We start from the raw sequence: 16,236 nt of genomic DNA on the forward strand, positions 1-16,236 counted from the left end.
GCTGGTGAGATAGCTCAGTGGTCTAAAGCACCTACTTGGAACAAGCTTGGCAAAGCAGAGGGACCACAGTTCGATCCCCCAGCACCACATACCAGCCAGCCCCGCCCCCTGGTGGGCTGAGCTGGTCACACACACACACACACACACACACACACAAATAAATAAATGTTAAAAAAAATTTTAAAAAAATAAATAAAAATCAACTTGAGGACCGGGGAGATGGCTCAGTGGAATAAGCACTTCCCTGGCAAGCGCAAGGGCCTGAGTTCAATCCCTGGTTCCACACACACACACACACACACACACACACACAAACTTAAATACTGATATCAGTAAGATTAGATTCTTAACTATAATAATGAACAAGCTAATGGCATCAAGCCTCGATATATATTCAGTTTGTTGATCTGGATGAGCATCCAGTTCAAAATATGCATGGGAAGACCCTAATGAACAGATACCTGACTCCTGCCACATACGATCCCATCCTCAATGCTCACACCTATCCTTGATTACATTCAAGTATAAAAGAGCCCAAACAGAAACAAGAGTGTCCTACTGCTGCTATACGAAATTCTAGCTTGCATTTATTTGAACTGAACAAAGCTGGAAATTATTGCATTAAATTAGGCAAAGAACAAATCAAAGTGAATTCATGGTTTCATTTTTCTAGAATGAAAATAATGAAATTAAAAGCATCTATGTTCAATCACCTCAGTTAGCATTGCTTTAATATTAATCAGCTAAAAAGGAGTCCAAACTAAATTAATAGAAAAAAATGAGAAAAGAGCCATGCATGATGATGCACATCTGTAATCTGAGCACTTGGGAGGCGGAGGCAGGAAGGTTCACTGTGAGTTCAAGGCCAGCCTGAGCTACATAGTGAGGCCTTGTATCAAAACAAAAAAGTAGCACTTGGGAGGCTGAGGCAGGATTGTTGTGAGTTTGAGATCAGCTTGCATCATAGTGAGCTCAATGCCAGCTTGAGCTGCATAGTGAGACCTTGTCTTAAAAAGACAAAAGACAGGTGGCTTGCGGGTTAGCTCAGTTGTTTAAGCCCCTGCTGGGGCAAACCCAGTTCAGGCCCAGGGGACCACAGTTTGATCCTCAGCTCCCCATGCCTTACCAGACATGCCTTACCCCATGCCTTAAGGCAGCCTGAGCCTGCCAGAAAACAAAAAAAAAAAAATCAAATGCAGTTTGCACTTGGGGTCATTAAAAGACATGTATAAAATACATTTCAAACAATTTTATTTATGGATTTATAGGCAGGGTCACAGCTGTCTATAAACAAACATATTTCAGGCTGGTCTTAAACTCACTATGTAGCCCAGGCTGAACTCTAATTTGCATCTATCCTCCTGTCTTAGCTGTTCAAGTGCTGGGATTTCAGATGTATACCACCACACCCTGCTAGCCGCTTTGGATTTTGAATATGCTTGTGTTCCTCTTATTTATTTCATGCAAGGCACTGAACTTGGGACTCCACATCTTCATCCTGAGCTATGTCTACAGCCCCCTTTAATTAATTAATTTATTTATTTGGTGGAACTGGGGATTGAACTCAGGCCCTTGTGCTTGCCAGGCAAGCGTTTATTCTACTGAGCTATCTCCCCAGCTCTACAGCCCTCTTTTAAATTTTGACACGAGGAAGGAAGGGAAAAGGGACAAGACAGGATTTAAAATATATTATGTGCATGTACCAATTCCCCACAAGAGATACAAATGTATGTACTACAAACACATTCTGAGACAAGGTCTCACTAAATTGCCCACTCGAGGCTCACTGAACTCTCCCTACCTCAGGCTCCAGAGTGCTAGGATTACAGGGGTGTCGTCTTCTCTACCTAACTTCTGAGCTCACAAATCTGCATCCATCTCTAGAGATTCCTCCAACCCTCACTGCAGGCACATCTCACAGTGAAGTAAGGTCACATGTTGCTTCATTTCTACTGCCCCAGTCCTTCTTTCCTACTGTTCCTCATCTCTCGCAGTTTTAATGTTTTATGGCATGTCTGTAAATAGCCTCACATTTTTGGGAAGACAGACTTTTATAAGTAATATATAACAGGACCGGCAAGATAACTGAGCAGACTAAATACCTACTTAGGCAAGCACAGGGACTGGGGTTCAATCCCTGTCACCACATACTGCCAGCCCCTCCCCCAGGCAAGCTCAGCAGGCCACGGAGACCCGGCATGGTGGTGCACGCCGGTGCAGCGCAGGGGCAGCTGAAAACAGGAGGATCACGAGTCCGAGCTGTAGGAGGCCAGGGAGATGGCTCAGTGGAAAAAGCACTTCCCTGGCAAGCGCTAGAGTCTGAGTTCAATCCCCGGTTCCACCACACACACACAAAAAAAAGTCTGAGCTGTGTAGTGAAACCCTGTATCAAATACATAATCAATCAATCATGGAAAAAAATCAACCTTAAATTCTGGGTGCAGGGCCGGGGAGATAGCTCAGTGGCTTAAACAGCCTGGCAAGCACAAGGTCCCTAGTTCAAGCCCCGGCAACAAACTAAAAAAAAAAAAAAAAAAAAATCTGGGTGTAGATCTGGTTTGGCATATTTATTAGTGTCTTTTAGGACAGGGTCTCACTATGCAATTCAAGCTAGCCTTGGGCTCACTATGTAGCACAGGATGGTCCAGAACTCTCCGTGATCCTCCTACCTCAGCCTCCTCAGAACTGGGATTACAAACCTGCACCACCACACCAGATTTACCCCTTGCTTTTTTTTGTTTTTGTATTTGTTTTTGGTCTCTTTCGGACAGCGTTTCCCTGTGTAGTTCAGTCCGTTCTCGAATTCGCAAAGATCCTCTTACTTTAGCCTCCCGAGTGCAGGTATTACAGGCGTGCGCCACCGCCCGGCCTCGCCCTGCCTTTTTAATTGAATCACGAGCGACTGTCGCTGGAGAAGCAACAACTCACCCTGGTTTCCGGAGCAACAGCCCCGCCCTTCCCCGTTAGTCCCGCCCCCGGATCCTGCCCCGCCTCTGAAGCTTTTCCCGCCAAAGGCCGTTATTGCCGCTGAGCATGGTGGGATAGGGTTCTGGGCTAGGTTTCACTAAATCCTTTCAAGACTCTAGGTTGCTTTCAAAAGGAGTCGTTCCTGGGGAAACTACCCCTAAATATCCCGTACGGATTGATAGCCCTTTTTACGAGGATTCTGTGTTTAATTTTTGCCAAATAGTTGACCACCACACTAAACAACTAACCCGCAATGCTTGGGATGCGAGGGACTTTTTTTTTCCTGCGTGCGGAGGGTGACGTCGCGCGTGCGTAAACATAGTTTCCTTACGCCCGTTACGCTCCCGCGCCTGCGCACTAACTTTGAACAGCGCTTCCTCTCATTTCTCTTCCTCCCCCCCATATCCGTGCGCCAAGCAGATAAAGGCGCCATTTTGGAGAGGCCACGGGAGACGTGGTGCCGCTGCGGGCTCGCTCTGCTGTGCGCTAGGCTTGGTGGGAAGGCCCGTTCTCGAGTCCGCGCTTTTTCGTCGCCGCCACGTCGGGAGGTGGTGTGATTCGTGGCCCGGCAGGGAACAACGACTGCCGCATCTACGTGGGAAACTTGCCTCCAGACATCCGAACCAAGGACATTGAGGACGTGTTTTATAAATACGGCGCTATTCGCGACATCGATCTGAAAAATCGCCGCGGGGGACCGCCCTTCGCCTTCGTAGAATTCGAGGACCCGCGGTGAGGCAGCATGGGACTTGCGGCCTTGGGGAAATAGGACAGTAGGAAAGGGTTCTGAGGCTTTAACATAATAGGGAGGGAGGAGTTCTTGGAGAGGCTGGGGCGAGTCCCTGTGCTGTCTCTGCTGACCGGGCGCCTTGGACGTCCCAGGAGCCCACGCGCCGGCCCGGAGCGGGAAACTGAGGCGCGGAGGCCCGGTGTAGTGGTCGGGAGCCGGCGCGTTCCTGGGTGGGGGAGGGGCGGCCCCTATTATGCGGCGCATGTGGGCTCCGCGCCGGGGTGCGCATGTGCGGAGTCAGTGCGTCGAGACCAAGTTAGCTTCTGCTGCGGGTCCTTTCTCATTCGTTTTGATTTTTGTGGTCACGCAGAGACGCGGAAGACGCGGTGTACGGTCGCGACGGCTACGATTACGATGGATATCGTCTGCGGGTGGAATTTCCTCGTAGCGGCCGTGGTACCGGCCGAGGTGGCGGCGGGGGTGGAGGTGGTGGAGCGCCCCGAGGCCGCTATGGCCCCCCATCCAGGCGATCTGAAAACAGAGTGGTTGTCTCTGGTGAGTTTATGCAACCCAAAAGAGAGGAGGAGGGGCAAAAACGACTTAAAATTTTTCCCTCCGTGACCAGTTTCATAGTTGCCATGCTAGGCCTTTAGTTTTCAGGTGGGTTTAGTAAGTAAATGTTACTGTGGTGGTGACTTACCCAAATTATGATGTGGCAGTAGAATATGGAGATCCTTTACACATAAATTTGGACTTCAGGTCTCAGACTCTTACCAGCTCATTACCCGGAATCACTTGTATATAGTCAAAGTTAATATTTTTAAAATTTTTGTGCTAGTGTATGAACGTGAAATTTACAATAGTTGGTTTTTTTTATTGTATAACTTCTATTACATGAAAAAACTTGTTTGTAGATAGGATATTATGTCTGCATCTTGTACAGCAATTAACCACTAGGAAGAATGTATGCAATGTGTTGATTATTGAAACTATCCTACCAATTTGGTTTGAAACTGTCTCATTGCTAATTGTTTTTCAATAAAATTATGAAAAAGAGAAAACTTAAAGTATAATTTATGGAGCAAAAGTATGTAATACGAAATAGATCATTTTTGTACATGGGCTGCAGAGATGGGGAAAAGATGGGACAAGGAATAAAATTCAGATGCAATAAATAGTTGGTATTAAGAGGGATAAAAATCATTTTTTCAGGACTTCCTCCAAGTGGAAGCTGGCAGGATTTAAAGGATCACATGCGTGAAGCAGGTGATGTATGTTATGCTGATGTTTACCGAGATGGCACTGGTGTCGTGGAATTTGTACGGAAAGAAGATATGACCTATGCGGTTCGAAAACTGGATAACACTAAGTTTAGATCTCATGAGGTAGGTTATACACTTATTCTTTCCTATGACCAGAATTGGATTCAGTGGTCTTAACAGTGGAATTTGAAGGTAAGGATTCAGAAAAGGGTGTCCAAAAGTAAATTGCCAGATACCCGATTTTGCTTTGTATTCATTCAGCATGACTAAAGATAGCTGAAAAGCTTAGATCTTTCAATGGAAAGTTCTGTCTATCCAATAGGGAGAAACTGCCTACATCCGGGTTAAAGTTGATGGGCCCAGAAGTCCAAGTTATGGAAGATCTCGCTCTCGAAGCCGTAGTCGTAGCAGAAGCCGTAGCAGAAGCAACAGCAGGAGTCGCAGTTACTCCCCAAGGAGAAGCAGAGGATCACCACGCTATTCTCCCCGTCATAGCAGATCTCGCTCTCGTACATAAGATGATTGGTGACACTTTTTGTAGAACCCATGTTGTATACAGTTTTCCTTTATTCAGTACAATCTTTTCATTTTTTAATTCAAACTGTTTTGTTCAGAATGGGCTAAAGTGTTGAATTGCATTCTTGTGTAATATCCCCTTGCTCCTAACATCTGCATTCCCCTCATGTCTTTGATATTTGGTATTTTGGTATTTTAAGTGATGTCATAGACAGGATTGTTTAAATTTAGTTAACTCTCCATGCTCTTCAGACTGTGATATTGTGTAAATGTCTATTCTGCTCTGGTTTGTGTGAACTGGGATGTTGGGGGTGTTTGTGGTTATCTTACCTGGGGAAGTTCTTATGTTTATCTTGCTTTTCATGTGTCTTTCTGTAGACATGTCTGAAGAGATGGATTAAGAATGCTTTGGATTAAGGATTGTGGAGCACATTTCAATCATTTTAGGATTGTCAAAAGGAGGATTGAGGAGGATCAGATCAATAATGGAGGCAATGGTATGACTCCAAGTGCTATTGTCACAGATGAAATTGGCAGTATTGACCTTATACTAAAAGGCAAGGGTTGAAAGTGAAAAATCTTAAAAACACTTGTAAACATCTTATGCAGTTAACATTAAGCTACAATTGCTTCATTCTTTAAACCTTTGCAATTGTGGCAAAATAACATTGCCCATTTTGTAGCTATTTTACTCCCCCTTTTTTGTTTTAATAGGGACTAATGTGGGAAGAACTGGCTAATTGTCAGTGCTTAGTTACAACTGTTAATGTGTGACCTGCTGTTGATGTACATGTGGGTACAGGGTGTCTTTAATTCCAACAAGATAGAGTATAATATCAATACTGCTAAATCTGCATGTCCTCTGTGTGATTGATAAGAGCGTTGCTATTTCATTTTTTTAAGACAAAATGAAAGCAAAATATAGAATTCCAATGTATTTGGTGTAGATAATCTAGTTGGGAGTAATTTCTTAAGTCTCACCTTCCCCTTTAATTCATAATTGACTCATGTTTAAGACACTTTAATTTACAAATTAAATTGCAGATGGGAACATTAGATTTACTTTAGACTTAGGTGGGTAACGATATCAGTAAACTTTTCAACTACATAACTGCAACCACAAAACCTGTAATATGCTGTACAGTAACAAGTGTTGGCATTATCAGTTGAACTGTAAATATAAAATGCTTCTTCCAGTTAGTCTCTATGATGATTAAGTTTCTAAAATTTATCTGAACACCATTCAGAAACTTGTTTTGGGGAATTTGATAGTTATTGATGTACATCTGTTAAACTGATGACAGACATAACTCATCATTCCCCAGAAACCTTTTTTGATTACAGTATCTAACATTTTGCCTCCTCTTTTTTGGTTTTGCTGGTTATAAAGGTTTGGATTGGAGAGGGCTCACTGGATCCCAATCCTTGGAGCTGGATCATTGGATTCAAATCATAATGTGGATAGGATAGGGAGGATCAATTACAAGGATTCATGGAGCGGGATCAGATTACCAGGAACATAGGAGTGGATTCCTGCCCCAACCAAACCGCACTCGTGTGGATTTTTTTTATTCAACTTAATTGGCTATTCCAAAGATTTTTTCCCTATTTTTGACAATTGGAGCCCTTAAGATGCACGATGGAATTGTGTTTTGCATTTTTTGGTAAAAGGAGCAAAGCGAGGACCTGGAGATAATACGCTGGAGCAATCTCCTTGGAAGGATTCAGCACGAGTAGATGGTAAACACTTAAAGGGGTAAGGGGGGGTTTGTTTAAAATAGTAATCAGTAAGTCACTTCTAAATTTAAAAAAATTGGTGTTGAAGAATGAGTAGGTTTCCAATTGGCTATTGCCGTTTTTCTTTGAAAAAATAAACATTTTTTAAAAAACTATGCATGGTTGTCCTTTTTCCTCTTCATGTAAGATTTTAACTTGTAACTATCAGTTTAAATAAGATAAAATTCTGACTTTGTGTTTATGTATTAAAGTTTTTTGAAAGGCAGTCTAATAAATGGTATTAGCCGTCTCTGTTAATTGTGAAAGTCAAGGGGAGAATAAAAACAGAATGAGCTAGTTATATATGTAATGGCAATTGAGGGGTGATTTAGTTTGAAAGATAAGCTCTTTGCTAAAAAATGATTAAAAATTTATTAATACTGTTTGTTTTGGTGATTATTTATATAGTCAATGTAGGCTTGTGCAAAATTAGTTAATGCTGGTAAAGTAATACTGGCTTGGAAGTAGCCTTTTAGATTCTCAATGAGATTTTGCCAAGTATTAAATGTTAGCTTTTTAAGAAAATGTTAGCATTAGCACAGATGTATTAGAAAACACAAATGACTTTTTTTTTTTTTGAAATGTAAACAGTGTGGTAGAAGATTAACTAGATTAATCTTTGCCTTGTGAACTCTTGCTTAACCAACTTAAGATTATTCTGTCCCCAAACTTGGGTATTCTATGTCATGGCTGTGGTTATATATCTTGTCTGCTAATTTTTATATTTGCTAATGATCCCTTGATGTTACATTTTCTGTGTTTGGGTTGGCCAAAGAGATGTTTTATTTAAAATTCTGATTTTCTTACAGCTAGTGAGAACAGTCAGCTCTTGTATTCAATAGGCATACCTATATCTTTACAACTTTTCCTTTGGGTGCAGATTGATGATTCAGTTGACAATTTAAAACCAGACATCTTGGTAGTGGAAGAGAGGGCTTCCATGAAGAGAATTATGAGGTTCCCCCAACCATTACATTTTTAACATTGTGTATAACAGTGATGGTGAAATTTTAAGAGCTTTCAATAGTAAATAGCCTATTGTATGTGTACCATAGATTCACCACCATTGCCATAGAGTACCTTATAGAGGGCATAAATTCAATGCCAGGATCTTTATTTTGGATAAAAGATTGGCATAGATTAAGTTACTATTGGAATTCAAAATGTGACCAACAAAATGCTTTAAAACTTGTAAACATGCCTTATCCTTAAATGTAGGATACTTGTAAATGTGTTGCAAGTTAGCAAATAAGATAATTTTCAAAGGTCAAAATAAGGTAGGCTAGGCAGCCTGACTTCAGAAATGGGACCAAAACAGATGGCATTTGCTTACAGTTGTCTGTTTAAGCTGTTAAATGAGATATTTTACTAAAAGTTTTAGTAGTTGCGATCCCAGATTGAAATGAGAAAAATACTGTTACTTAGGCTTGAGTTTGAAGATGAGAGAGGACTTAACTGTGTAGCTACAAAAGATGGAGCGTGTAGGTTTAATATTTAAGATGACCAGGCAGCTAAAAGCTGCAATAAGGAAGACATTTTTAGTCATAGAAAATGGACTTCTACACATTAGCAACTAGTAGCAGTCACACCTCTTTTAAACTATATAAATTGCCTTGAATTTTTCCCTGTGTCCCATTTACATATAGGGAAGTTTATTTTTCTATTCAAGAAAGTACTTAGGTCTCTTTAAGAAGCAGTACTTTTCATAACATCAGATTGAATAACCCACTTTGCTGTGCAGCCTACATTCCATTGGAGACAAGGTAAGAAACCCATTTTTTGATTCCTAATTGCTTGGGATCTAAATTTTTATTTTAAAATGTTGTTTGGAATGTGAATTCCCTTGATTTAAAATGTTTTTTCCTAAGTTCTATATTAATAAATAAGTGTTCATAAACCCACTTTTAGTGTTTTAAGTTTTAATATAAGTAATATTAGAATCTCAACTTTGCTCGATTTGTCTGTGAAACATGTTCGATAAGGCTGGTGCTGTGTTCAGGATTCTGGTCAAGGTGAATTGTGTGCCTTTCTGCTTTGTATATGAAGTTTGTAATAAAAATACAAATGAAACAAGTTATGTATTTACCACAAATATTAAAAAGTTTCAGACTGAAGTTCTGTTGTAACTTAACCACCTTTGGATTAACACCACATTCCGAAGAGTACAAAGGTAAAAAACATTGGGAGTCTTACCCATGATTCTGAAATGTAAAATCCTGATTTCAGGAGTTATCAGAATTATTGCCTAGCATACATGTGCAATGCCAGCTCTCCAAAGGTTGAGGCAGGAGGATTGCTTAGTTTGAGGCTGTCCCAGGATGCATAATGAATTCAAGGCAAGCCTAAACTACATACTGTCTCAAAACAAAATGGATGGGAAAGGCTGGGCATGGTGTGTGTGCCTGTGCCCAACACTTAAGATGTGAGTCCAAGGCCCACCTGAACTGCATAGCAAGACCACATGTATTTTTGTTTTGATGCCTTTATCCTTTCCCATAGTGTGACTAGATATTTTTCTGTACAAGTGACTGTTATGCACTTGGCCAGGGTGTTAACAGTACTACAAGGCAGCAAAAAGTAAACTTTGTAAAGCCTTCAGTGATACAGCCTCCTGTTACCACCGACATAGGATACGTATGTACAAGCAAATAACTATGAATATCTGCCCTCAAAAATTCAGGGTTTGGGGGCTGGGGAGATCAGCAGAATAAACAAATGCTTGTCTGGCAAGCGCAAGGGCCTGAGTTCAATCCCCAATTCTGCCAAAAAAAATGCAAGGATTGTACAAATTACTAATGCATAGGTTTAGCATTTTTCTGTAATTTTGTGCATAGTTTTCTGTTTAGGTCTTTTGATAGTAAAGTTTATCTTAATGCCAAAGTCTTTCAAAAGAAAAGGTGTGATGCACGTTTCTTTGTTGCACTAGATTGTTGAAGGACATTCCATCCAGAGCAGTATAATACTCTAAGTATTACTGTTTCAATACTTACAGGAGCCTTGAGAAATGCTATGCGAAGCGCTGAGACAAGCATTAAGTAGAGGTTAGGAAAAAATTGTTCATTATGCATATTATGGTTGTTAGGTAAATAATCCTAGTAAAAAAATAACTTCTGCTTTAAACTCCCAAGTTAGCGGGGTACTATAGCGAATATTCTGTCTGAAAACTTTAAAAGTGTCCTTGCTAGCTGTAAAAGCTATGCCTTACAGCTCTAAAAGTGGTTCATTGTAGAAGTCAAGAGAAGCATTTCCCCCTATGATGCTTCATTAGCATGAATATCATATAAATTCTGCTGGGCACAGTGGCACATAACTAATCCCAACATTCAGGAGGCTTGAACCAAGTTTGAGGCCATCCTGAAATATGTAGCAAGACTTGTTCACAAGGGGAAAAAATGGGAATTGATACTGGGAATTGAACCTAGAGCTTCATGCATGTTAACCAAGCACTACCACTGAACTTCCAATTTGTAACATTTTAGCAGATGCTGGGTTGCATTCTGAAAAATTCATATTCCTTTACCATAACGTTATCATTTAGCTGAGTAAGACAGTTCCACTGGATGCTTTCATCTCAAAAAAAATAGTGCTCAAGTGCCAGGTTAAAATGTTTCAACTCCTGTGTTGATAAAATTATCAACATCAAAGATGCTGGAAATGTGACCCACCTCTAAGATACTGCCCTCATCTTCCATGGCATACACTTAGAACAAAAGTATTTAATTTGTAGGGATGCTAAAAGGTAATTTTTAAGTGTTCAATAGCTGTTAACCTAGATGGAAATTACTTGACCGCTAGAGGGAGAGGGAGCTGTCAGTAAAACTAGCCAGGAAATTATCCCTGCTATAAAGCTAGTTGGAGGCCAGCTACCTTGATACTCAGGATGAACTGGATGATTTAGGTAAAAAGTTTCTTGTAATTTATACCTCATCTGTCAAATTACACCTTTTCAGCTAGTGAGTAGTGCTTACTGTTAATAGATACTTATGTCCAAAATGTTGAAGTCTTGGACCTGCTTGTTTTTCTGTCCCCCATGTCATCTAGGTAGAAAGTAGGGGAGTCAGGAGTGTAAGAATTGTGTGCATGAATAGGTGCAGTACAAAAGCGTAACATTTTTATGAACATGATTCAGATTCAGAAGCTGTAATATGTCAGTATAACTTCTTTGTATTACTAAGTGGCTCGTAAGCCTTGTCAAGTTAGGTTTCATTTTCGGGCCTTTGAGAGAATCTTGTGATTGAAAAAGTATAAAATAGGCACTATAGCTACAGCACACACACCCTAGCACCTCAAGGGAAAAGTATACATAGTCTTTTGACCATTGATGGTATTTTAAGAGCTTGAGTTAAATGAGAATGAGTTTGGCATTGGCCATTCCTGTCACCCCGGGTGTCTCATTTATTTTATACTTAAAAGATAAAACTTGCCTCTTTGTCACTAAAAATACATACCAAAGTTTTTAGACTCAAAAGATGGGAATATAATTTAGTGGCAGAGTACAGGCCTAGCTTGTGTGCAGCCTGGGTTCAATCTCCAGTACTACAAAGTACTTAGGCTCACAGATGGGTATTTGACAACAAAAAGGTGGGTATGAAAATGAAGCTTTGGAACTGTTAAAAACTTGTCTGTTCAGAATAAGGAAATGGGAAAGTGGACAGATTAGGTGGGTTTTTATTTTAGCAGAAAAATTGATCACGTAAATTTCTGAGAAAGGAAGCTACACATGGTAGTTGCCAATTGATGCAAGTTGAACAGCCTGACCCCAGTCCTAAAAATGTTAGCTCTGATGTCTTAATAGCTGAATTTGTCAAAAAGGCACTCAAGCTACAAATGAGAATTGAGAATTCCCTAATAAAAGAAGAGCTAGAGCAGGGTATGATGGCATACCTGTAATCCCAGCACTCTAGCACTCGGGAGTCTCAGGCAGGAGGATTGTTAGTTTGAGACCAGCCTGGGTACAAAGTGAGCTCAAAGCCAGCCTAAACTGTAGCAAGTCATCACAGAAAAAAATAAGTTGGTTCTGTAAAGTTGCTGAAGGATTGGCAAAAGTGTTCTGGGAGGTGCTGGGGGTTAGGGAGCCTTTATGTGAAAGTTCTGGATAAGTTAAAAGAATGGACTGCAGGATTGGCTAGACAAAAGCCTACATCCTTTAAATGGATCTTAAAAGTACCTGCATCTTGATACTAGGAATGTAGAACATTCGCAATACAGTAAACATGTTGTACAAGGCCCCATATGGCTCCTTTGTTCTCTAAAACCAGGTAGTAAGCTGCAGCAAGGTGATAGCCAAGTTCTATATTGGAATATGCCATTGCACTCATTACTTAGGCTAACCCAGAGATTTTGTTTACTTGGGACAGGATTTTTCTTCATCTGTTTACCATTCCAAAATTCTTGGCTTTGTATGTACCTAGATTAGTGAATTACTGCATTTGCTAAAACTTCAAGCAACTAGTCTTCATCCTTGCTGTCAAGTCTCACCTTCCTCAAACTCACTTCCCTCAAATCGTTGATGGGCTAACTATATTCTACTCTGGTCACTCTCAGCCCACCCTCCACCCCCCGCTTTGAGACAGGGTCTCACTATGCAGTTCAGGCTGTCCTTGAGCTTGCTTTGTACCCCAGGTTGGTCTCAAGCTCACAATAATCCTGCTTTGGCTTCTCAAGTGCTGAGACTACAGGCATGTGCCACCGTGCCCAGCAGAAAATTCAAATTTAAAATGCTAGCCTAAGCCCAATTGAAAGTGGTTTTTGGTGTTAGTGAGTTTTTTGTTCTGTTGGGATTAAGACATGGTCTCACTATGTAGTTCAGTGTGGTTTTAAACCTAATATAGGCCAGGCTGATCATCAAACACAGTGATCCACTTTAGCCTTCTCATTACTGGGATTACAAGTATGTGCCACCATGCCCAACCTGAAAAGGTACATGTTCCAAGAACTGATTTTAATTTTGTGTTTAGGGAAGGGCAGGGTCTCACTACTAGATCGGACTTGTAGTGATCTGCCTGTTGACAGCCTTCCAAGAGCTGGGATTACAGGCGCCCACCACCATGCCCAGTTTCAGTTGCCATCTCAGCATACCCCAGGGGTGGGGCCGGCACTGCAGGTCCAGGGATTGAAACCTCAGACACTGTAATCTGCTGAGCTAGTTGGTTGGCCCAAGAACTGATTTTAGAAGGTGGAAAGTTTTATTGTAAGCTGTGCACACTTATTTCAGTGTAGGTTACCAAGAATTAATGGTATTGTTTCTTCAAAGACTTAAACAGCTCCTCTTGCTGTTGCCTCTTGGATCTTCTCTATATTTTCACCTCCCCCCCCCACTTGGGCTTGATGCTTTCAAAGGAAGCCTTCAATTGACTGAATTTATTGAGCACATCTCAGTGAGAATCCTTGAATATTTTCATTGAGTTTTTTTAATCAGTAGTTAGCTTTAACACATTCCTATGGGCTTGAAACACCTATAGTATGTGAATGATTGTCCCATCAGCTGGCTTTTTGTTATTACTCAAAAGACTGATAAAAGTGACTAGGTCACTTGTTCTACCAGTGGTAGAAACTGCCTATGGACCAGTAATGCATGGATCAAGCTGCTTGGCAGTGAGACATAGAAATTATGGCCGCATTATGAACATGTTAACTCTCCGTTAGCCAGTGTAGCATGCAGTCCACAGCAGGCTGTATCACTGAAAGCTCTAAAGGGTCTACCACCATCAGTGCTAGGCCCTACAAACAGCTCCACTCCTTTAGCTATTGAACGGTCTGGCCCTTGATCAGCTAATGCGTAATTTATTTTCTTTTTGTCTTTTTGAGACAGTCTCACTGCAATTTAGGCTGGCCTTGAGCTCACTTGTAACCCAGGCTGGCTCTGAAGTCAGTGATCCTCCTTGTGTGTGCTGCCATGCCTGGATTTTTTTTTTTTTTTTTTAGACAATCTTGCTGTATAGTTCAGATGGTCCTTGAATGCACTTATAATCCAGGCTGGCCTTGAGTTTGTGATTCTGCCTTAGCCTCCCAAGTGTTGGAATTACAGGCATGTGCCATCGTGCTCAGCCTGAATAATTTTTATTTTATTTTTATTAGCACATGTTTGTAATACATAATTATTACATTCATCATGGAAAGTTAGTACATGAACAGACCACATTTTTATGTCCCCTCCCTCGAACTCACTTATTCTTGAGCTAATTGCACTTTATTTCTTGTTCGACATGTTTATATAGTATTACATGTGCCTGCATCTATGTAGTCACTTTATTTTTTATTTGGCAGAAGACATTTTGTAATATCTTTAAAAAATGAAGCAGTAAGTCCTCCATCCATTTATCACATTATGTAGCCACTTTAAGCTTTACTTTGTAATGCTTTAATGTGTATTTTTTTTCCTTCTACCTACATAGTGAACTCTTTGGGGGCTAGTATATTACCACAATCTGAGGCAAATATGCTGTGGACCCTCTGATCAGATAGGGCTTATTCTTAGTGGTAATTTTTTTTTTTTGTTTTTGTTTTTGTTTTTGTTTTCAGAACCAGGGCTTGAACTCAGGACCTTGCGCTTGCCAGGCAAGCGCTTATTCTACTGAGCTATCTCCCCGGCCCCTCCTACTGGTAATGTTAAGGTTCATATCTTTAGTTTTTTAGTGGGAAATTTTTGAGGGAAAAAAGTGAAAGACCATATGAAAGATGTTTTCTTAAAGTTAGGCCTTTCTTTACAAAGTACTTTGACTCATTTTAAGGTTTAAATGCCATTAGTCTCATTTTTCATGTTGAAAAAGCCTGAGATTTTAAAGTATCTGGTTCAAAACTTATCTTTACTACCATATTGCTTTAAAAAAAAAAAAAAAAAGTTGCTTTTTCAAGCCCCTCTGCCTTTCCACTTGAGAGGTTTTTTGAGGGGAGGATGATAAATCTGTGAACATCGCCTGTAATAGCTACCCGCTGCCACCAGGGTGTCCCATAGGGCTGTCTTTGATGTTCATATACTGAGAGCTGGGGACTGCTCCAAGACAGTGGGATGGATACTTGGCTTTCTAGCTTTCCTGTGTACAGTGCACAGCTAGCCCTCAGAAGCCTTTGCCTCCTTTTGACCCCTTGTTGTCAAACTGTTACCACAGGCCAGTGGGTCATAGAGTGATTCTCTAACTAGACAGCATCCTCACAAGAGACACTGACATACAACAACATATGAGTAATAAATGTCTACAAACAGCTGAATATATATTAAACAATGCTATAGTAGTAAACCACCTAAAACAAGATCTAATTGTTAGCACTACGGCAGATGAATGTTATTACTGTAACATTTTTGTTTTTGGGTTTTTTTGGGGGGGGCGGTTTGAGACATTATGTACTTAACGTAGGCCTTGAACTCACTGGCCCTTGATCAGCTAGCCTTGAAATTGTGGTGACCCTCCTGCCTCAGCCTCGAGTGGTGCTACTAAACGTGTGTGCCAACTTGTTTGGCTTAGGTAGATATTAAATCAGTGTGTGGCAAATGTACTTTCCAGTTTGCAATAAAAATGTTTGCATTGTACTTAGCCTGTGCTGTCTCCTACCATCAGGTTTTTTGTTTCTTGGTTTGGTTGGTTGGGTTTTGGTACTAGAGATTGAACCCAAGGGCCTTGTACATGCTAGCCACTACCACTGAGCTACATTCTTAGCCCATAGAATCATTACAGTTTTAGAAATTTAGGTTTCAAAGCTGTCTCTTGTGGGGGAGCTAACAAGTCTCAGATTTTGGTATTAAGGTGGAAATCTCTTTAAAATATGCTTCCTTAGGGGCGGGGAGATGGCACAGTAGAATAAGCGCTTCCCTGGCAAGTGCAAGGACCAGAGTTCAATCCCCAGCTCCGGAAAAAAGAAAAAAAAAAAGCTTCCTTTCCAGGGCTCCTCAAGCACTTTGTACAAGTGTGCATAGCTAACTGGCTTACAATTATTTCTTTGAGTCTTTTGAGTTCTCCATTGGAGAAGATCCTTAAAAGTATTTCCAGT

At 40.8% G+C, this 16,236-nt stretch overlaps 1 protein-coding gene across 1 annotated transcript in view; it reads left to right on the forward strand.

Annotated features, from left to right (window-relative positions):
- Positions 1-9,340, forward strand: part of Srsf1 (serine and arginine rich splicing factor 1) — a 20,199-nt gene extending 10,859 nt beyond the window's left edge. The window contains exons 2-5 of the mRNA XM_012517853.2: positions 3,458-3,699; positions 4,068-4,252; positions 4,910-5,082; positions 5,282-9,340. Coding sequence (XP_012373307.1) covers positions 3,458-3,699; positions 4,068-4,252; positions 4,910-5,082; positions 5,282-5,476 — 795 coding nt within the window. The 3' untranslated portion in view covers positions 5,477-9,340. The remainder of the gene's footprint in view (positions 1-3,457; positions 3,700-4,067; positions 4,253-4,909; positions 5,083-5,281) is intronic.
- Positions 9,341-16,236: the final 6,896 nt, after the last annotated feature.

Source organism: Octodon degus, unplaced genomic scaffold (genome assembly GCF_000260255.1).
Source record: "Octodon degus isolate 3935 unplaced genomic scaffold, OctDeg1.0 scaffold00222, whole genome shotgun sequence".
NCBI classification, from domain to species: domain Eukaryota; kingdom Metazoa; phylum Chordata; class Mammalia; order Rodentia; family Octodontidae; genus Octodon; species Octodon degus.